The 13,519-nt window shown below is 43.3% G+C and overlaps 2 protein-coding genes across 3 annotated transcripts in view; both read right to left on the reverse strand.

The window, feature by feature from the left end:
- LOC142490356 (cyclic nucleotide-binding domain-containing protein 2-like) overlaps nt 1–13,519 on the reverse strand; it is a 318,494-nt gene that overhangs the window by 144,338 nt on the left and 160,637 nt on the right. The window lies entirely within an intron of this gene.
- On the reverse strand, nt 1,674–3,155 carry LOC142490592 (uncharacterized). Its single transcript, XM_075593006.1, has 2 exons — nt 3,089–3,155; nt 1,674–2,725 (listed from the first exon to the last, which is right to left on the reverse strand). The coding sequence occupies exons 1-2, from the start codon at nt 3,135–3,137 to the stop codon at nt 1,674–1,676; spliced, it is 1,101 nt and encodes a 366-aa protein (XP_075449121.1). The 5' UTR covers nt 3,138–3,155.

Below are 13,519 nucleotides of genomic sequence, written 5' to 3' on the forward strand. Positions count from 1 at the left end.
TTTCACGACAATATAAGTGCCGTCTTTCAGGAGAAATTGTTTTTCCGGGGCAATCTTCCAGAAACCATAGGTGTGTTGTAGCTTATCCTGGTCACGTTCAAAAAAGTCATTACTTGATAAAGTGAATCTTATTGAGGAATTAAAATTCCGTGCATGCTTACGGTCTTGGTAATAAGGATATTTTGCTCGAATGAAATCATCGATTTGGCGTGTGCTTGCTTTCTGTCCGCGACTGTTCAAGATGGCTTCACAGATCATGTACTTATACCCTAAAAGGGGATTAATATTGTTAACGAATTCATCAGCCATGTCTGAGTAGCACAAAAGCTGTGTGCAGGTCTGTGTTATTTGCTCATCAAAATGAATGTGCTGAATGGCTAACAAACTCCTGTTTTTCCTTGTCAAGGTCAACAAAACTAACTACTTTGACTCCTTATTTCAAACGCCAATTGGATTTGTTTGTCTAATTGGGTTAACAGTTGTGGTTCGTGATATGGGACTGTGGGAGAAACATTTCTCCTTCTTTTATCTCGTTTGTGAAAAACATCCCTAGACTTTGAATGCGTTCACATAGTGTTTTTTTGAAAACTAACAAAGACCAGTGTGTGAAAATATTTCTTAGCCAGGCATATCAGTAAAAACACACCTGCAAAAAGAAATGTTTTTTCCCCGCTTACATTTCTGTGTGTATGTGAAAGTCTGGTTAACTCCCTGTCTGCATGAGTTTAAATACGTGTGTATATATATATATATATATATATAAATATATCTCTTATAAAAAAATATATATATTTATATATTATATTTTATTTTTTTTTATATTGCAGGAGTACACACAACATTGATGGCATTAAGTATACCTTGTATGAAACCTATTTAAATGGTGAGAAACATGATTGAATTAAGTAATAAACATTTGTTTAAGCACAATACTGTTAGAGTCTCATACTTAGGATATTTCTCAAACATTAGGCCTGTATTATTAAAATAGTGTTTTCACAAGGAAGCATGAAGTGTATTAGTTTGTGTATACCAGTTTATATAGTACTATATATATATATATATATATATATATATATATATATATATATACATATATACATATATATATACACATATACATATATATATACACACTCACACACTCACACTCACACTCACTCAGTGTGTGTGTGTGTGTGTGTGTGTGTGTGTATATATATTATTATACATTCTGAGATGTTATAGAAACGAACACACAACTGATTAAAGGACAAAATTACAATGGCCAAGCAAGGCAAAGGTAAGTAATAATTTACACATAATCCTGCTGTACACGTACAAGAAAGATGTTTGCACTTACTTAGGTGTTTTAATAATTGCATGTGACTAATATGCATATGCAATTCTTACATCAATTAACACACCCAAATGCAATGTTTTGCTGCAAAGTCAATGGCAGCTTCTCTAAACTTAGCAACTGGCTCCTGGTGGACCATTACTGAACAGACGATTACAACATAAATATTTATAACACAATTAATTATGAGTGTTAACATTTCCAAAACTTCACGTGTACAAGAACATAGTTGAAAGTTTGGAAACAACACAGTCTTCAGCATACATACAATAGTAATTAGATAATCTGAAGTCAACAAAACAAGGCCAAAGACATATTTTCTGAATTATAACATTTATTTTTTTTGTTCCTTTTGCGAGCGAGTAACAGGCCTGCTTGTTGTCTCTTGAATTTTCCTTTTTCTTTTGCCACCAACTTTAGGCACAACAGAGCCACTTTGAGTGGCCTCTGGCACTTCACGGGCAGGGCTTGTGGCCAGTGACTGTTCACCTACGGGGCTTGTGGCCAGTGACTCACCTACAGGGCTTGTGGCCAGTGACTCACCTACAGGGCTTTTGGGCAGTGATTCACCTACAGGGCTTTTGGGCAGCGATTCACCTACAGGGCTTTTGGGCAGCGATTCACCTACAGGGCTTTTGGGCAGCGACTCACCTACAGGGCTTTTGGGCAGCGATTCACCTACAGGGCTTTTGGGCAGCGACTCACCTACAGGGCTTTTGGGTAGTGACTGTTCACGGACAGGGCTTGTGCCCAGTGACACATGTGAGCAAGTTGGTAGACACTGCACAAGTGATGGTTGGTCTGTTTCATGTGTGTCTTGTTTTGTTTTTGTCGCCTCCTTTGTAGGTGTCTGCTGCTGAATTTGTACAGATGGCAGCGGTAGGATGTCATCAGGAACCTGCACAGCAATGTCTGCTACTTGACCGGTAACATTTGGGCCTGGTGAATGAATATCAGATGAATGTGGTGAAAACTGACCTGCATGAACAGATCCTGGCTGGGAGGTGTTGAATTGTGGTACATTAGTCATTCTCCAGTAATTAGCTTGTGTTTGCTGAACAACTAATGCTTCGAATGAGGTGTTGATTTTTTGCAACTGTTTAGGCACTTCAATGAAGACTCTGTGGAGATGTGCCAATTGTGATACTGTTTCTTCCTGCAGTCCAATCATCCTTTCCAGCACTGTCATCATGTCTGAATGGCGACGATTTTCTGCGTCCACTATTTTTCCCTCTGAAGCTACAATTGCATCGTATGTGGAAGTTGATGGACAATTTGGCGGTACAACAGTTTCTATTGGCACCTCTTCATGGTCACATGATTGTATTTCAGTCTCTTCTGTGGCGTCATCCTCATCATACTCATCATCCTCATCACCATGATGTTCTAAAAAGAAATGTACACATTATTAAATGGCATGTTAATGTATGCTGTGTTACTATGTAATTGTACTGTGTCCTAAGTAACACCTAACATGTTAGCATACGTTTTATAACCTCATTAAAAACTACCTTGACTTACGAATAATGTTTGGACTCAGTATGAAATATGAATGAATGAAAAGTTGCTCTAAACTCAGAAGTCCTACATGATAATTAACATCACTAACACAATACATGTTGCCTTACACTTAATTTTCACTGACACTAAGTAATCCTATTTAAAGAAGATGTGCAAAACAAATAATGCACATGACAACATAACATATAGAAGAGCACATATTATATGGCCAGCAAATGATACACTCACCTTCTAGTAGTGTTGAGCTGGCTGACCCAGGTGAAGACACTTGTTCCATCTCAGGTGACACATGTCCTCCAGGGGCAACTATATATAACAATAACATAAGTTTTACATTTACATGTGTAAATATTGAACAAACACTTATTGTATGTTCTGTATTTATGATTAACTAACAACATCAGTTCCTTAACCGAAAATGTGTGTGAAAGTGAACATAAATAGTTGTAATAACACTGTACATGCCTGTGTACTTAGAATTTTTGAGTTCCCTAACATACAACATACTATGTTTCTGCAGTAATGCGTGAGGATAAATAGATTAAATGAGTACATAAAAATCATATGTTGTGTAGTGATATCAGTATCATAATGTACATAACTATCATGAGATGACCATTCACAATGGTTATCATGAAGGTGGTCATATTGCAAAAAGTGTTGTTTTTGGTAGAGGATATGTGTGGTACATTAATCGAAGATGTGGCACACCTGAATGTGGCTGTGACTCAACAAGACAACACATGCAGTGTGTGATAATGTGTCTTTCATAGTAGTTCAACTATAGATATGAGTGAACTAATGTGTGACGTACGCTTTGATAAGTAATGAGTTGTTGGGGCATTTAGTAGCTAGAGTTAAGCTTTCAAATGAGTGTGATTAACTTCAGTTGTGCTATTCAGGTTGTAAGAAAGGTATTCCCTTCCCCAAAAAGCCTAATCAGCCACACCTTTCAATGACTTGAAACAGGTGCAAATGGTGTGAACTAAGTTGACCGTGAAATGAGGCTGTAATTAGTGTGTGTGCTGAACCCCACCCCCTCTGTTGAAGTGTATGCTGTGATGAGATATTAATTGCAGCTGCTTTAACACAATGGTAGATGAGCTAAGTAGTCATCTGCAGTGTTTAAGTTATGAAAACAATGACATAACATATGATACGTGTGCCTCATTATGCTGTCTGTATATGACATAAAGCAAAAATGGACCTTTTCATAAGCAACTATAGATGTGTTAGTGCCAGTGATGTTTGTAGGCCGTTACATGCAATTTCTTTGATGCATGCTTAAAATAGGCAGTAATGTCATGTTTGTCGGAGTAAAATCAATAAAATACACAATAATATGATACATATTTCTGTTCTGTACCTGTAGCTACTAATAATTTCTCATGAACATGTGTTACACATGTGTACTACCCTGTTGTTCCCCATCTTCGCCCACCATCAATTGCTTCCACTGCAGCTATTCATTTTGGGAATTCACATGTAAATGAGCACGCAATGGCACGTGCTATATTAGTTACTGCTTTTAGTAGGACTACTACATATATGTCTATTTTGAGATATATATATACAGAATCAGACATATACATATATAGATGCAGGTATGCTTATATTGTGAAGACAGTATAAAAAGCAGTGTAAATATGCAAAATAACTGTAAGCAACGACACGCCTAGTACAGTAATATTTATCACCTGCTGGAAATTGTGACGGATAAATTCCAATGTCACGGTCACCAGCCAAGCCTTCCACGACGACGGTAAGTAATTTTGGCCGAAGCAGCTCCTCCAATGGAGTCAATATGAGACGTTGTGGTGTGGGCCCACCTCCAGTGCCAGTAGCATGCACGCGTTGGTCTTGTATTTTCTTTTTCAATTTGGACCTAATATCATCAAATCTTTTCCGACAATGATACTTGTCCCTGACACTATTCCCACAGGCATTGACACCAATGACTATTGTGTCCCACATTTCTTTTTTGCTTGCTGCACTTGTCCGCCCTTGAAAAACATATAAAAGATATGAGGTAAATTAATAATAATATAAGCACCAGTTTCCTACACTGCTAGCTGTTCCAAGAGATAGCAAACATGCTGTTTTATGTGTAATATGTGCAGCACATGAGCATTCACTACTAAACCTATACATGTAAGCAAGGTTGCATTCATATTGTATGCAGTTCTGGCAAATTGACCGCCTGTGTTTATTTGTCCTTGTAAGGCATGATAAAAAGCTGTGTTTCCACACTAATGAACATAGAAAGATATTGTGTACCCATATTTGCATATGAACAAAACTCAGATGACCTAGGATCACATGTATTTGAATAATAAATGTAAAGTTACACTTACCTACTAAATGTCCATAGAGACTGTCATAGTGCTCCAGAATGCCAGTGACAAGAGCCCTATTTTCCTGGTCATTGAAGCGAGGATTACGTGGCTTCTCCACACGTTTTTTCCGAGCAGGTTTAGGGTCAGAGCTTGGCTGGTGCTGACTGGACTCTCCTTCTTCCAATGGAAGAGCCTCCAAAAGCTGGCCACCAGCAAGCACGCCACCACCAGACACCCCATCAGCAACTGCGCCACCAGCAGCACTCCCAGCACCAGCACTCCCACTCCTAGCACCAGCACTCCCACTCCTAGCACCAGCACTCACACTCCTAGCACCAGCACTCACACTCCTAGCACCAGCACTCCCAGCACCAGCACTCCCACTCACAGCAACAGCACTCCCACTCCCAGCACCAGCACTCCCACTCACAGCAACAGCACTCCCACTCCCAACAACAGCACTCCCACTCCCAACAACAGCACTCCCACTCCCAGCAACACCACTCGCAGCACCAGCACTCCCACTCCCAACAACAGCACTCCCACTCCCAGCAACACCACTCGGTGCACCAGCAACATCACTCCCCTGAACAGAACGTTCACTCCGACGCGTACTCCCACGAGTAGCACTCCCACTCCCACCAGCATCACTCTTCCCACGCTTTGCGGGCATACTTCCAGCACTCACAAAAAACAGACAAGAAATGTACAGGCAATCACACGACCCACTTCCACATATAAAACAAGACAAAGATGTAAACAAAACAACAAAGGACAAAGCTCACCCAATACACAACAAGTCTCTCAGTCAATATGCAAATCTTCAATCGTCCAGCTCTGTGCGTCTCTCTCTCTCTCTCACTCCCAACAACACAGAGAATGATTAGCAGTACACGTTGCCTTTAAATATGGCGCGCAATCAAAAACATGCTTGTTTCGCCTGATTCAGCAAGATTTGTGATTGTGCAACCTAACAGCACCCCGCCACGCACGCCGATACACCTGTGTGTGATCGGCTCATCATCGTGAGAGTGGGCGGATTTGTTTTCTGGTTGATTTTGAATGTATTCGGCACTTACTGCATACGGAGAGGGAAAAACGCCAATAACATGACTAATCGATAAGCTTGCCGATTTCACATAATCGTCGCTTACTGCATGAGGCCCTATGTGTGGTGCGTTACCTGCTAGGCTCACAGAGGCCTTGTCCTCTGCTGCAGGGTGTACCTGATTTGTTCCGGTGACAGCACCTCAACCTGTGAGGGATCCTGGCAGTGCCGGATAGCCCCGTCACAGGACCCAATACAATGAACACACACAGGTATATAATAACAGGTTTACTACAATTAGATGTACTAACACACTATGCATAACATATAGGCCTCGAACGGCCTTACCCCCACACAATGCCCCACTGTCCAATCACCTTGTCCACACCCCAGTGAGGGTTTCCCCCAAAGTACTGAGATGACCATGGCACCTAAACACGTGGTGTCCACAGGAGCCACAACCCACCCCGTGTGTGGTAGCGCTACCCACAGACTGTGTGTGAACCGTTGGTGCACTTGTTCAATGTGATACCTGCCGGGTTCTCCAGCACCCGGATACCGCCGGGTTATAGATAAGATAAGTTAAGTCCCACGTAGTCGTCATCCGCGACTGCATCTGCCTCTGCGTGGGGTGGACTCCCGCTGAAGTGTCCCACATGAAGAGAGTCTATGGCCTTGCGGTGGTGATCTGGTCCCAGACAACATGCTGCAAGTACCGCACAGCGTTTCTGCTGTGTCCCTGACTCTATAGCTCTAAATGGGGCAAAGTCCCTACCTAAAGGATTGTCCATGAAGCACCTACCTGGGGTCTAAGGGGGCAAACTAGGCCTAGTACAAGGAAGCACAGTTCCCTGGGCACTACATACTTGGTTCTACTCTCCCTCATGACTGGCGTGGCTGCAAATGCGCCAAATGTATCAATACTCTCTTCCCGGGGATACCGCATGCTCCCCCACCTGACTGTCAGCCCCTGAGGCTGTGCGCGCCTCTGTAATGGCCCCCGCACCTTGGGGCCTCTCTGGGCATGCGCAAGGTTCACTGCGCATGCACGACTGTGTGTAATGTGGTGGCGCCCTGCAAAGAGAGCCGCCGCGGACCTCCGGCGACACACTCGCCACCTTAACTAGCCACAACGCTCCCTGCTACTGTGCTGGGTCCGCCTGCCACTCCAGTGGCACCCAACATCTCCCTGTGCATGCCCCAGGCTGGCAGGTAAGGGGGAACACACGGGACCAAGGGGGGGACCTGAAAACATACACATGGCCCTTTATATTTTTTTTTTTGTGCATACGAAAGGAAAAAAATGAAAGACAATTTGCAAAGCAAAGTCGTAGACATTCGCACACAGGGCTGCCGATGGGGGGAGAGCCAGAGCAACTGTCCCTGGCCCAGTGGCTGCAGGGGGCCCGGCCAGAGGCCTCTCTCTCTCCCTCACCAGGCCTCTCGAATATGCCGGTGCACGCCAGAAGTTGTCCCGAGCTTCCGGCGTGAGAGGCCTGGCGCCAGAGAGGGATTGAGGCCCACATCAGCGTGGGAGAGCCAGGGCTCAGCGGCAACAAGAGGTCAAGCAACCGAATGAAGTAGTTTGGCCCAACCTCCGTCTGGGCCCAACTTCCAGTGCCAGCCAAGCAGCCAGCCGGGGCCCCCACAGCCACTTGCATGAGAGAGAGGCCTATTGTGGGAGAGTGAGGATGGCCCACAGCAGCTGGGGAAAGCCAGGACCTGGCGACCTGAGACCATCCCCAATATAAGTGTATGTATTTGGGGAGAGTATGGGGTTAGTGTAAGTTTGTATTTGCGGGGGTGGTAGTGTAAGTATGTATTTGGGGGGGCTAGTGTAAATATGTATTTGGGGTATAGTGTTATAAGTAATTATACAAATAATCACTATCCAAGCTCACTATATTTGAGCAGCAATACAAGGATTACTAGTATACTCCCAGGATCAAAATTAATTGCTCAGATTTAAGGGGACATAAAGGAAATTATACTATATGCCTGTGAACTGTTCCTGTTGCACCGATAATGGACTGTATGTCTTTTTCCTCGTGTAGAGTTGTAAGTATGTATTTGGGGGGTAGTGTTGTAAGAATGTATTTGGGGGTAGTGTTGTAAGAATGTATTTGGGGGTAGTGTTGTAAGAATGTATTTGGGGGTAGTGTTGTAAGTAGGGGTTGGTAGTGTTGTATGTATTTTGTGAGGGATTGTGCGGGTATTGTGGAGGGGTAATTATTGGGGAGGGAATTCTGTGGGGGAAATTGTATGGTTATTGGTATGTGTGTGTCTATGTGTGACAGGGGGAAGGAGGGAATATGTATGAGGGGGGATTCAGGGAGTGGGAGGTAATTGAGTGAAAGCAGAAGGGGGCTGTAAGAGGAAGTGAGAAAAAGAGAGGGGTACGAGTGAGATAGCGGTGGAGACAAATACATGGAGAGAGGGGGGGGTAGAAGAGGGGAGGGTGAAATGGAGCGGGCTAGCATGACCGCAGACAGGGGACGGGAGGATCAAAACTCTAGTCCTGGGCCCCAGGAAATCTGTTGGCCACCCTGTTCACACATCTCGAGTCACCAAAATTATTTTATTCAGACAAATTGAAACCAGGGAAGTCGACAGGTTGAAGAACCGGGACAACTGTCCTTTCCCCCTGTAGCCAGGTCCCCTCTGGCTCCCCAGACATTCGGTTCTCTCTCTCTTACCTGCAACAGCGTGAGGGCAGTTGCAGGGGTGATCGCGTCACCGGGGGCTCCCGGCGACATCAGCTACAGGGCGCTGCCATCTTGTGTGCGTTTACACATGCGTGGAAGCTCGCGCACGCGCAGTATAGCCCCAGATGCGATACGGCAGCCATTACAGGGAGTGAGGAGAGGCGCTCCAGACAGGGATTGTCAGTTAGGAGCTGGGACACAGAAAGGGGAGGGTGTGTTTGTGCAGGGAGGAAAGTAGCCTCATGCACTAGGCCAGAAGTCTCCCCTTAGGCCCCAGCTATGCCCTATTCACCTCAGCTTGTTGTTACTACAGGGACTCCCCTTAGACTACGGACAGGGTCCTGTAGAACCTAGACAAGTGAGGGTCCAGCCAGGAAACGTAACTATCCTGGCAATTGCTGTGAAGGTGAATTGCTGTGAAGGTGAATTGCGTGAAGGTATAACATCCTCTGCGTTAGCAAGGATAAGAGACATTATAAAGGTGGATCACTCCATGCGGGAGCCACCCACCGTTGAGGCGGAGGCAGCTTGGATCATCTCCTGGAGCAAGGGATTCCAAGTAAAGGTCATCTGCGCACCCGGTAGCAGGAGCATCGGGCAGGTATTATCCAAGTCACCAAGTGCACCACCTATACACTTCATCTTAGTGGGCAACGCTGTCCCACACGTGGGTGGGGTTGTGGAACTCTTGGGACTTTGGGTGCAAGGACTTTGGGAATACTGTGTGGGGTTAAGGCCCTGCGAGGTGTGTGGATAGTTGTGCTTAGTAGTGTTACAGGGTGACACTGAATTTATGTACTGTTGATGTCATATTGTTGATGCATGTGTATTGTGTTTTATCTGGCCATATAGTAAACCTGTGTTATATATACCTTGGTGTATGTGGTTCATATATGTGGGTCCTGTGTAGGGAGCATTCTACACTCCTAGAATCCTGCACAGGTGGAGGCGCTGTAATTAGAAGATCGTTCCAGAGGATTCACCCCAGGCTCTCACTAGTGGAGGCTCAGGCTTCCTGTGAGCCTGACAGGTATAGCGCACCACACCTGGTAACATTAGGTTCCCCGCACACACTATATGCGATTGGGTGGGGGAATACCCATTACTTCCCCAGCTCTACAACCTGGAGTCCTACATCAATGTCATACGCACCGTAAAAGCTTGTGCGAAGCCTGAATGAAACCATTTCAGTTTACGAAAACAACTTTAAAAACAATCAAAATTAAAAATACTTAAACTACCATATATTCTACTTATAAGTCCTACATTTCACATTGTGCTTTTTTTTTGTAAATAAAGGAGGTGCTAGTACTTAGGGCCACAGACAGATTTCCCGGGACTAGCGTGTCCACTGGGCCGCAGCTGTCCCCCTCCAGTGTCAGTGGACTTGCGATACCCCCCCTCTATCTCCCACACCCACACCTCTCCCCCACACTCAATAATCCCCTCATCCCCAATACACACTAAGCCCCCCAATACTAACCACCCCATCTCCCCAATACATATAATACCCCCACCCATTGCACATAACCCACCTCCCCCAATAACTAACACACATCAGTCACTTATTGTAGAAACCTGTTGCTTGACACATGCCTAAACATTTCTGTTCTCTACTGCATCATTCTATTAGTACAGCCATTACCATAATAAAGGGGTGTTTATTATTCTGCCAATAGCTTCTTCCTTATAAACTCCATTACTAATGGGAAGGTTTACTGTTAATCGCAGTAAAAGCTATATATTAAAATACAAATCTATCACATAGTAGTCTGTTTCTACCTGTAGTTCTTTTTTATTTTGTAATATATTCTTAGACATTATTGAAAGCATTTTGCAGAGAGGGAGCATGCACATACAGACCAAGACCAAGACCGAAACACACTTCCCACCTCTAAGAATGACACCTGGGGGGGAGGGAGAGGATTGCTCTGGTATGTTTAGAGATGCTCTGTTGAGCTCACTCATGTATGGGGGGGGGGGGAGAACAGGCAGGGAAGGATTGGCTGTGTGCAGTGATGGCCTCGCCCCTCAGCAAGTGGGGAAAAAACCTGCAGCAGGGGAAACAGAGGTGCCGGTACTGAGTACCAGACAGTACATCACAAAAAAAAAGCCCTCATTTTAGCCATATTTAAACTTTAAAATATTATAGTCATTGATTCATTTTGGTCAACACCTTCTTATAGTCTTATAATTATTTGTAAAACTCTGGATTCCCAAATTACATATATAACTTTTCTTGCTAGCTATCACTTTTAGGGACTGATTCTATATGTGCCAAAGAGGCCAATCAGGTCGTTTTCGGCACATACAGTATACTGTAGAATCAGCTCCTTAGTAACCATACCATATAAGGTGCAGAAAGGTACTAATCGTGTGTAATATGCTGACACTCATTTGAACAGAGCAGAACACTTCCAAAGAACCAGTTTCTCAACATATTGAATAGAGGCTATAATGTCTGATTATTCAAGGTACAGATGTAGCAAACATTACATTTCCCGTCAAAGCAATGTGTTGCAGTAATGCTGGTGTGTTGTTGTTTTGAAAAGAATAGTTATTTACCATGTTTCTTATTTAGCATGTTATCTCGCCATGCCAGGGTAATACCCTGTGATAGCTCTGTACCATTTGCTGCAATCCTATTTTTGAGAAATTAAGACGGAAGAATCAGCATTGCACAATCTGTAATTCATACTGTGTAGCACCTGTAAGGTTACACTTAAACGTAGGAATAATTTGTGCGAAATATTTTTATTTTATTTGTTTCTTTTTACTTTAACAATATCAGAAAATACATATTTTATTTACTTAGTTCCAAGACATGCAGAAAGCTTCTAACAACAGGAATCTCTCATTAAAACAACCTATAATGAAAAGGAACCTTTTACTGTTACAAAAAGTGTGTTTAATGCCAATGTATCAATAATTGCTAAAAAAAAAAAAAGTAATCTGATAATGTATAAAGAAATAAAGACATCATTAACTAAGGTTAAGGTTGTGCTGCTGGTGATATTTTTTTTCTTCTATAAACTACAGTCCAAATGTTCTATTTAGAAGCTGTGAATTGACTGATAAATGTTACAATGCAATGTAATTTCCATAGAATTAGACTTTATTCATTCTGTTTTATCACAAAAAGGTTGTAATGATTTATTATATTTTTGAGGACGAAAGAAATTCACAGATTACAAAAATAGACCTGGAATATTTAAACAGAAAACCCTGCTAAGATTACTATAATTTGTTGTTTTAATACTGTACATAATAATGCAGTCATTTAGTCATACAGTATATATGGAAAATCTCATTTTGCTCTTCAATCATGTGAAAGACTCCCAAACCAGATTCATTCTGATTGACATTACATGACACATGCAGCATATTATAATCATAGTAAATGTTAATGTCATAAATAAACAAAAGATATTATTCAACAGTGGACTGCAGCCAGCACCCACAAGGCTGGCTACTACCTAGACCTGGTTTTCACTAAAAACGTTTCTCTCTCCGATTTCTCTATTTCCCCCTTTCCTCTCTCTGACCACCACCTTATCTCATTATCTCTCTGTGACAGGGTGAACAAAAGCCACCAGCCATATGCCTGGCAGACCAATGTGTAGGTCTGCAGTGCAGCAGTGAGGAGGTTAACTTTCAGCTGAGTTAATTAGTGTGGTCCCCGCTGCATAATCAAGGTGTTTTAAAAACCCCAGGCTGCACACACATGAGGCTGTCTGATCAAGAGGGAGTACTGAAATGCTGAAGTACTGTAAGATTATTGCTCAAAGGTCTGTCTTCTAAGTACGTTTGTTGAACTGTCTGTTTTCCTGCATGCTGAAAAGAAACTGTTTTGTTTTTGTTTGCTGAAGAGAAGCTGTTTTGTTTTTGTGTGCTGTATTTTTAAAGGCTCAATAAATAAGCCTTGTCAAGAGAACCCGTGTGTGGTTGCATGTACCCTGCAACACTCTCTCTTGCTCCTTCTCAATCTCCATCTACCCCTAACTTCTGCAGAGACCTGCTCTCTGTTAACCTTCCAGCCTTTGATTCCACTTTACACTCCTCCCTCTCCTCTCTCAGCTCTGCACCAGACCCTGACAGCCTGGTCAGGAACTACAACTCTGCCCTGTCCTCCTTTCTTGATCTACATGCCCCGCTTTCTCTCTTCTGTCCTTGCCCTTCTAACCCCAGACCCTGGCTAAATCCCCACACGCGCATGCTGCATTCCTCCACTCGTTCCTCTGAACGCCTCTGGAGGAAATCTCAGACTCTCGCAGACTTCCTTCACTACAAATGTATGTTATCCTCTTTCAACTCTGCCCTCTCTCAGGCTAAATAAACCTACTTTTCTTCACTAAACAACATTTATAAGTCTAACCCACGCCAACTCTTCTCTGTCTTTGACTCCCTACTCAAACCACCCTCAGCTGCCTCTTCCTCCATCTCACCTCAGGACTTTCCAGACTATTTTAAGGAAAAGGTGGAATCCATATGTCATAACATCCCCTTTGTTTCCTCCTCCCATCCTACACTACTTCCTAACTCTCCTCCTGTCTTCCTTTAACTCTTTTTC

This window comes from Ascaphus truei, chromosome 3 (genome assembly GCF_040206685.1).
Source record: "Ascaphus truei isolate aAscTru1 chromosome 3, aAscTru1.hap1, whole genome shotgun sequence".
Classification (NCBI taxonomy): domain Eukaryota; kingdom Metazoa; phylum Chordata; class Amphibia; order Anura; family Ascaphidae; genus Ascaphus; species Ascaphus truei.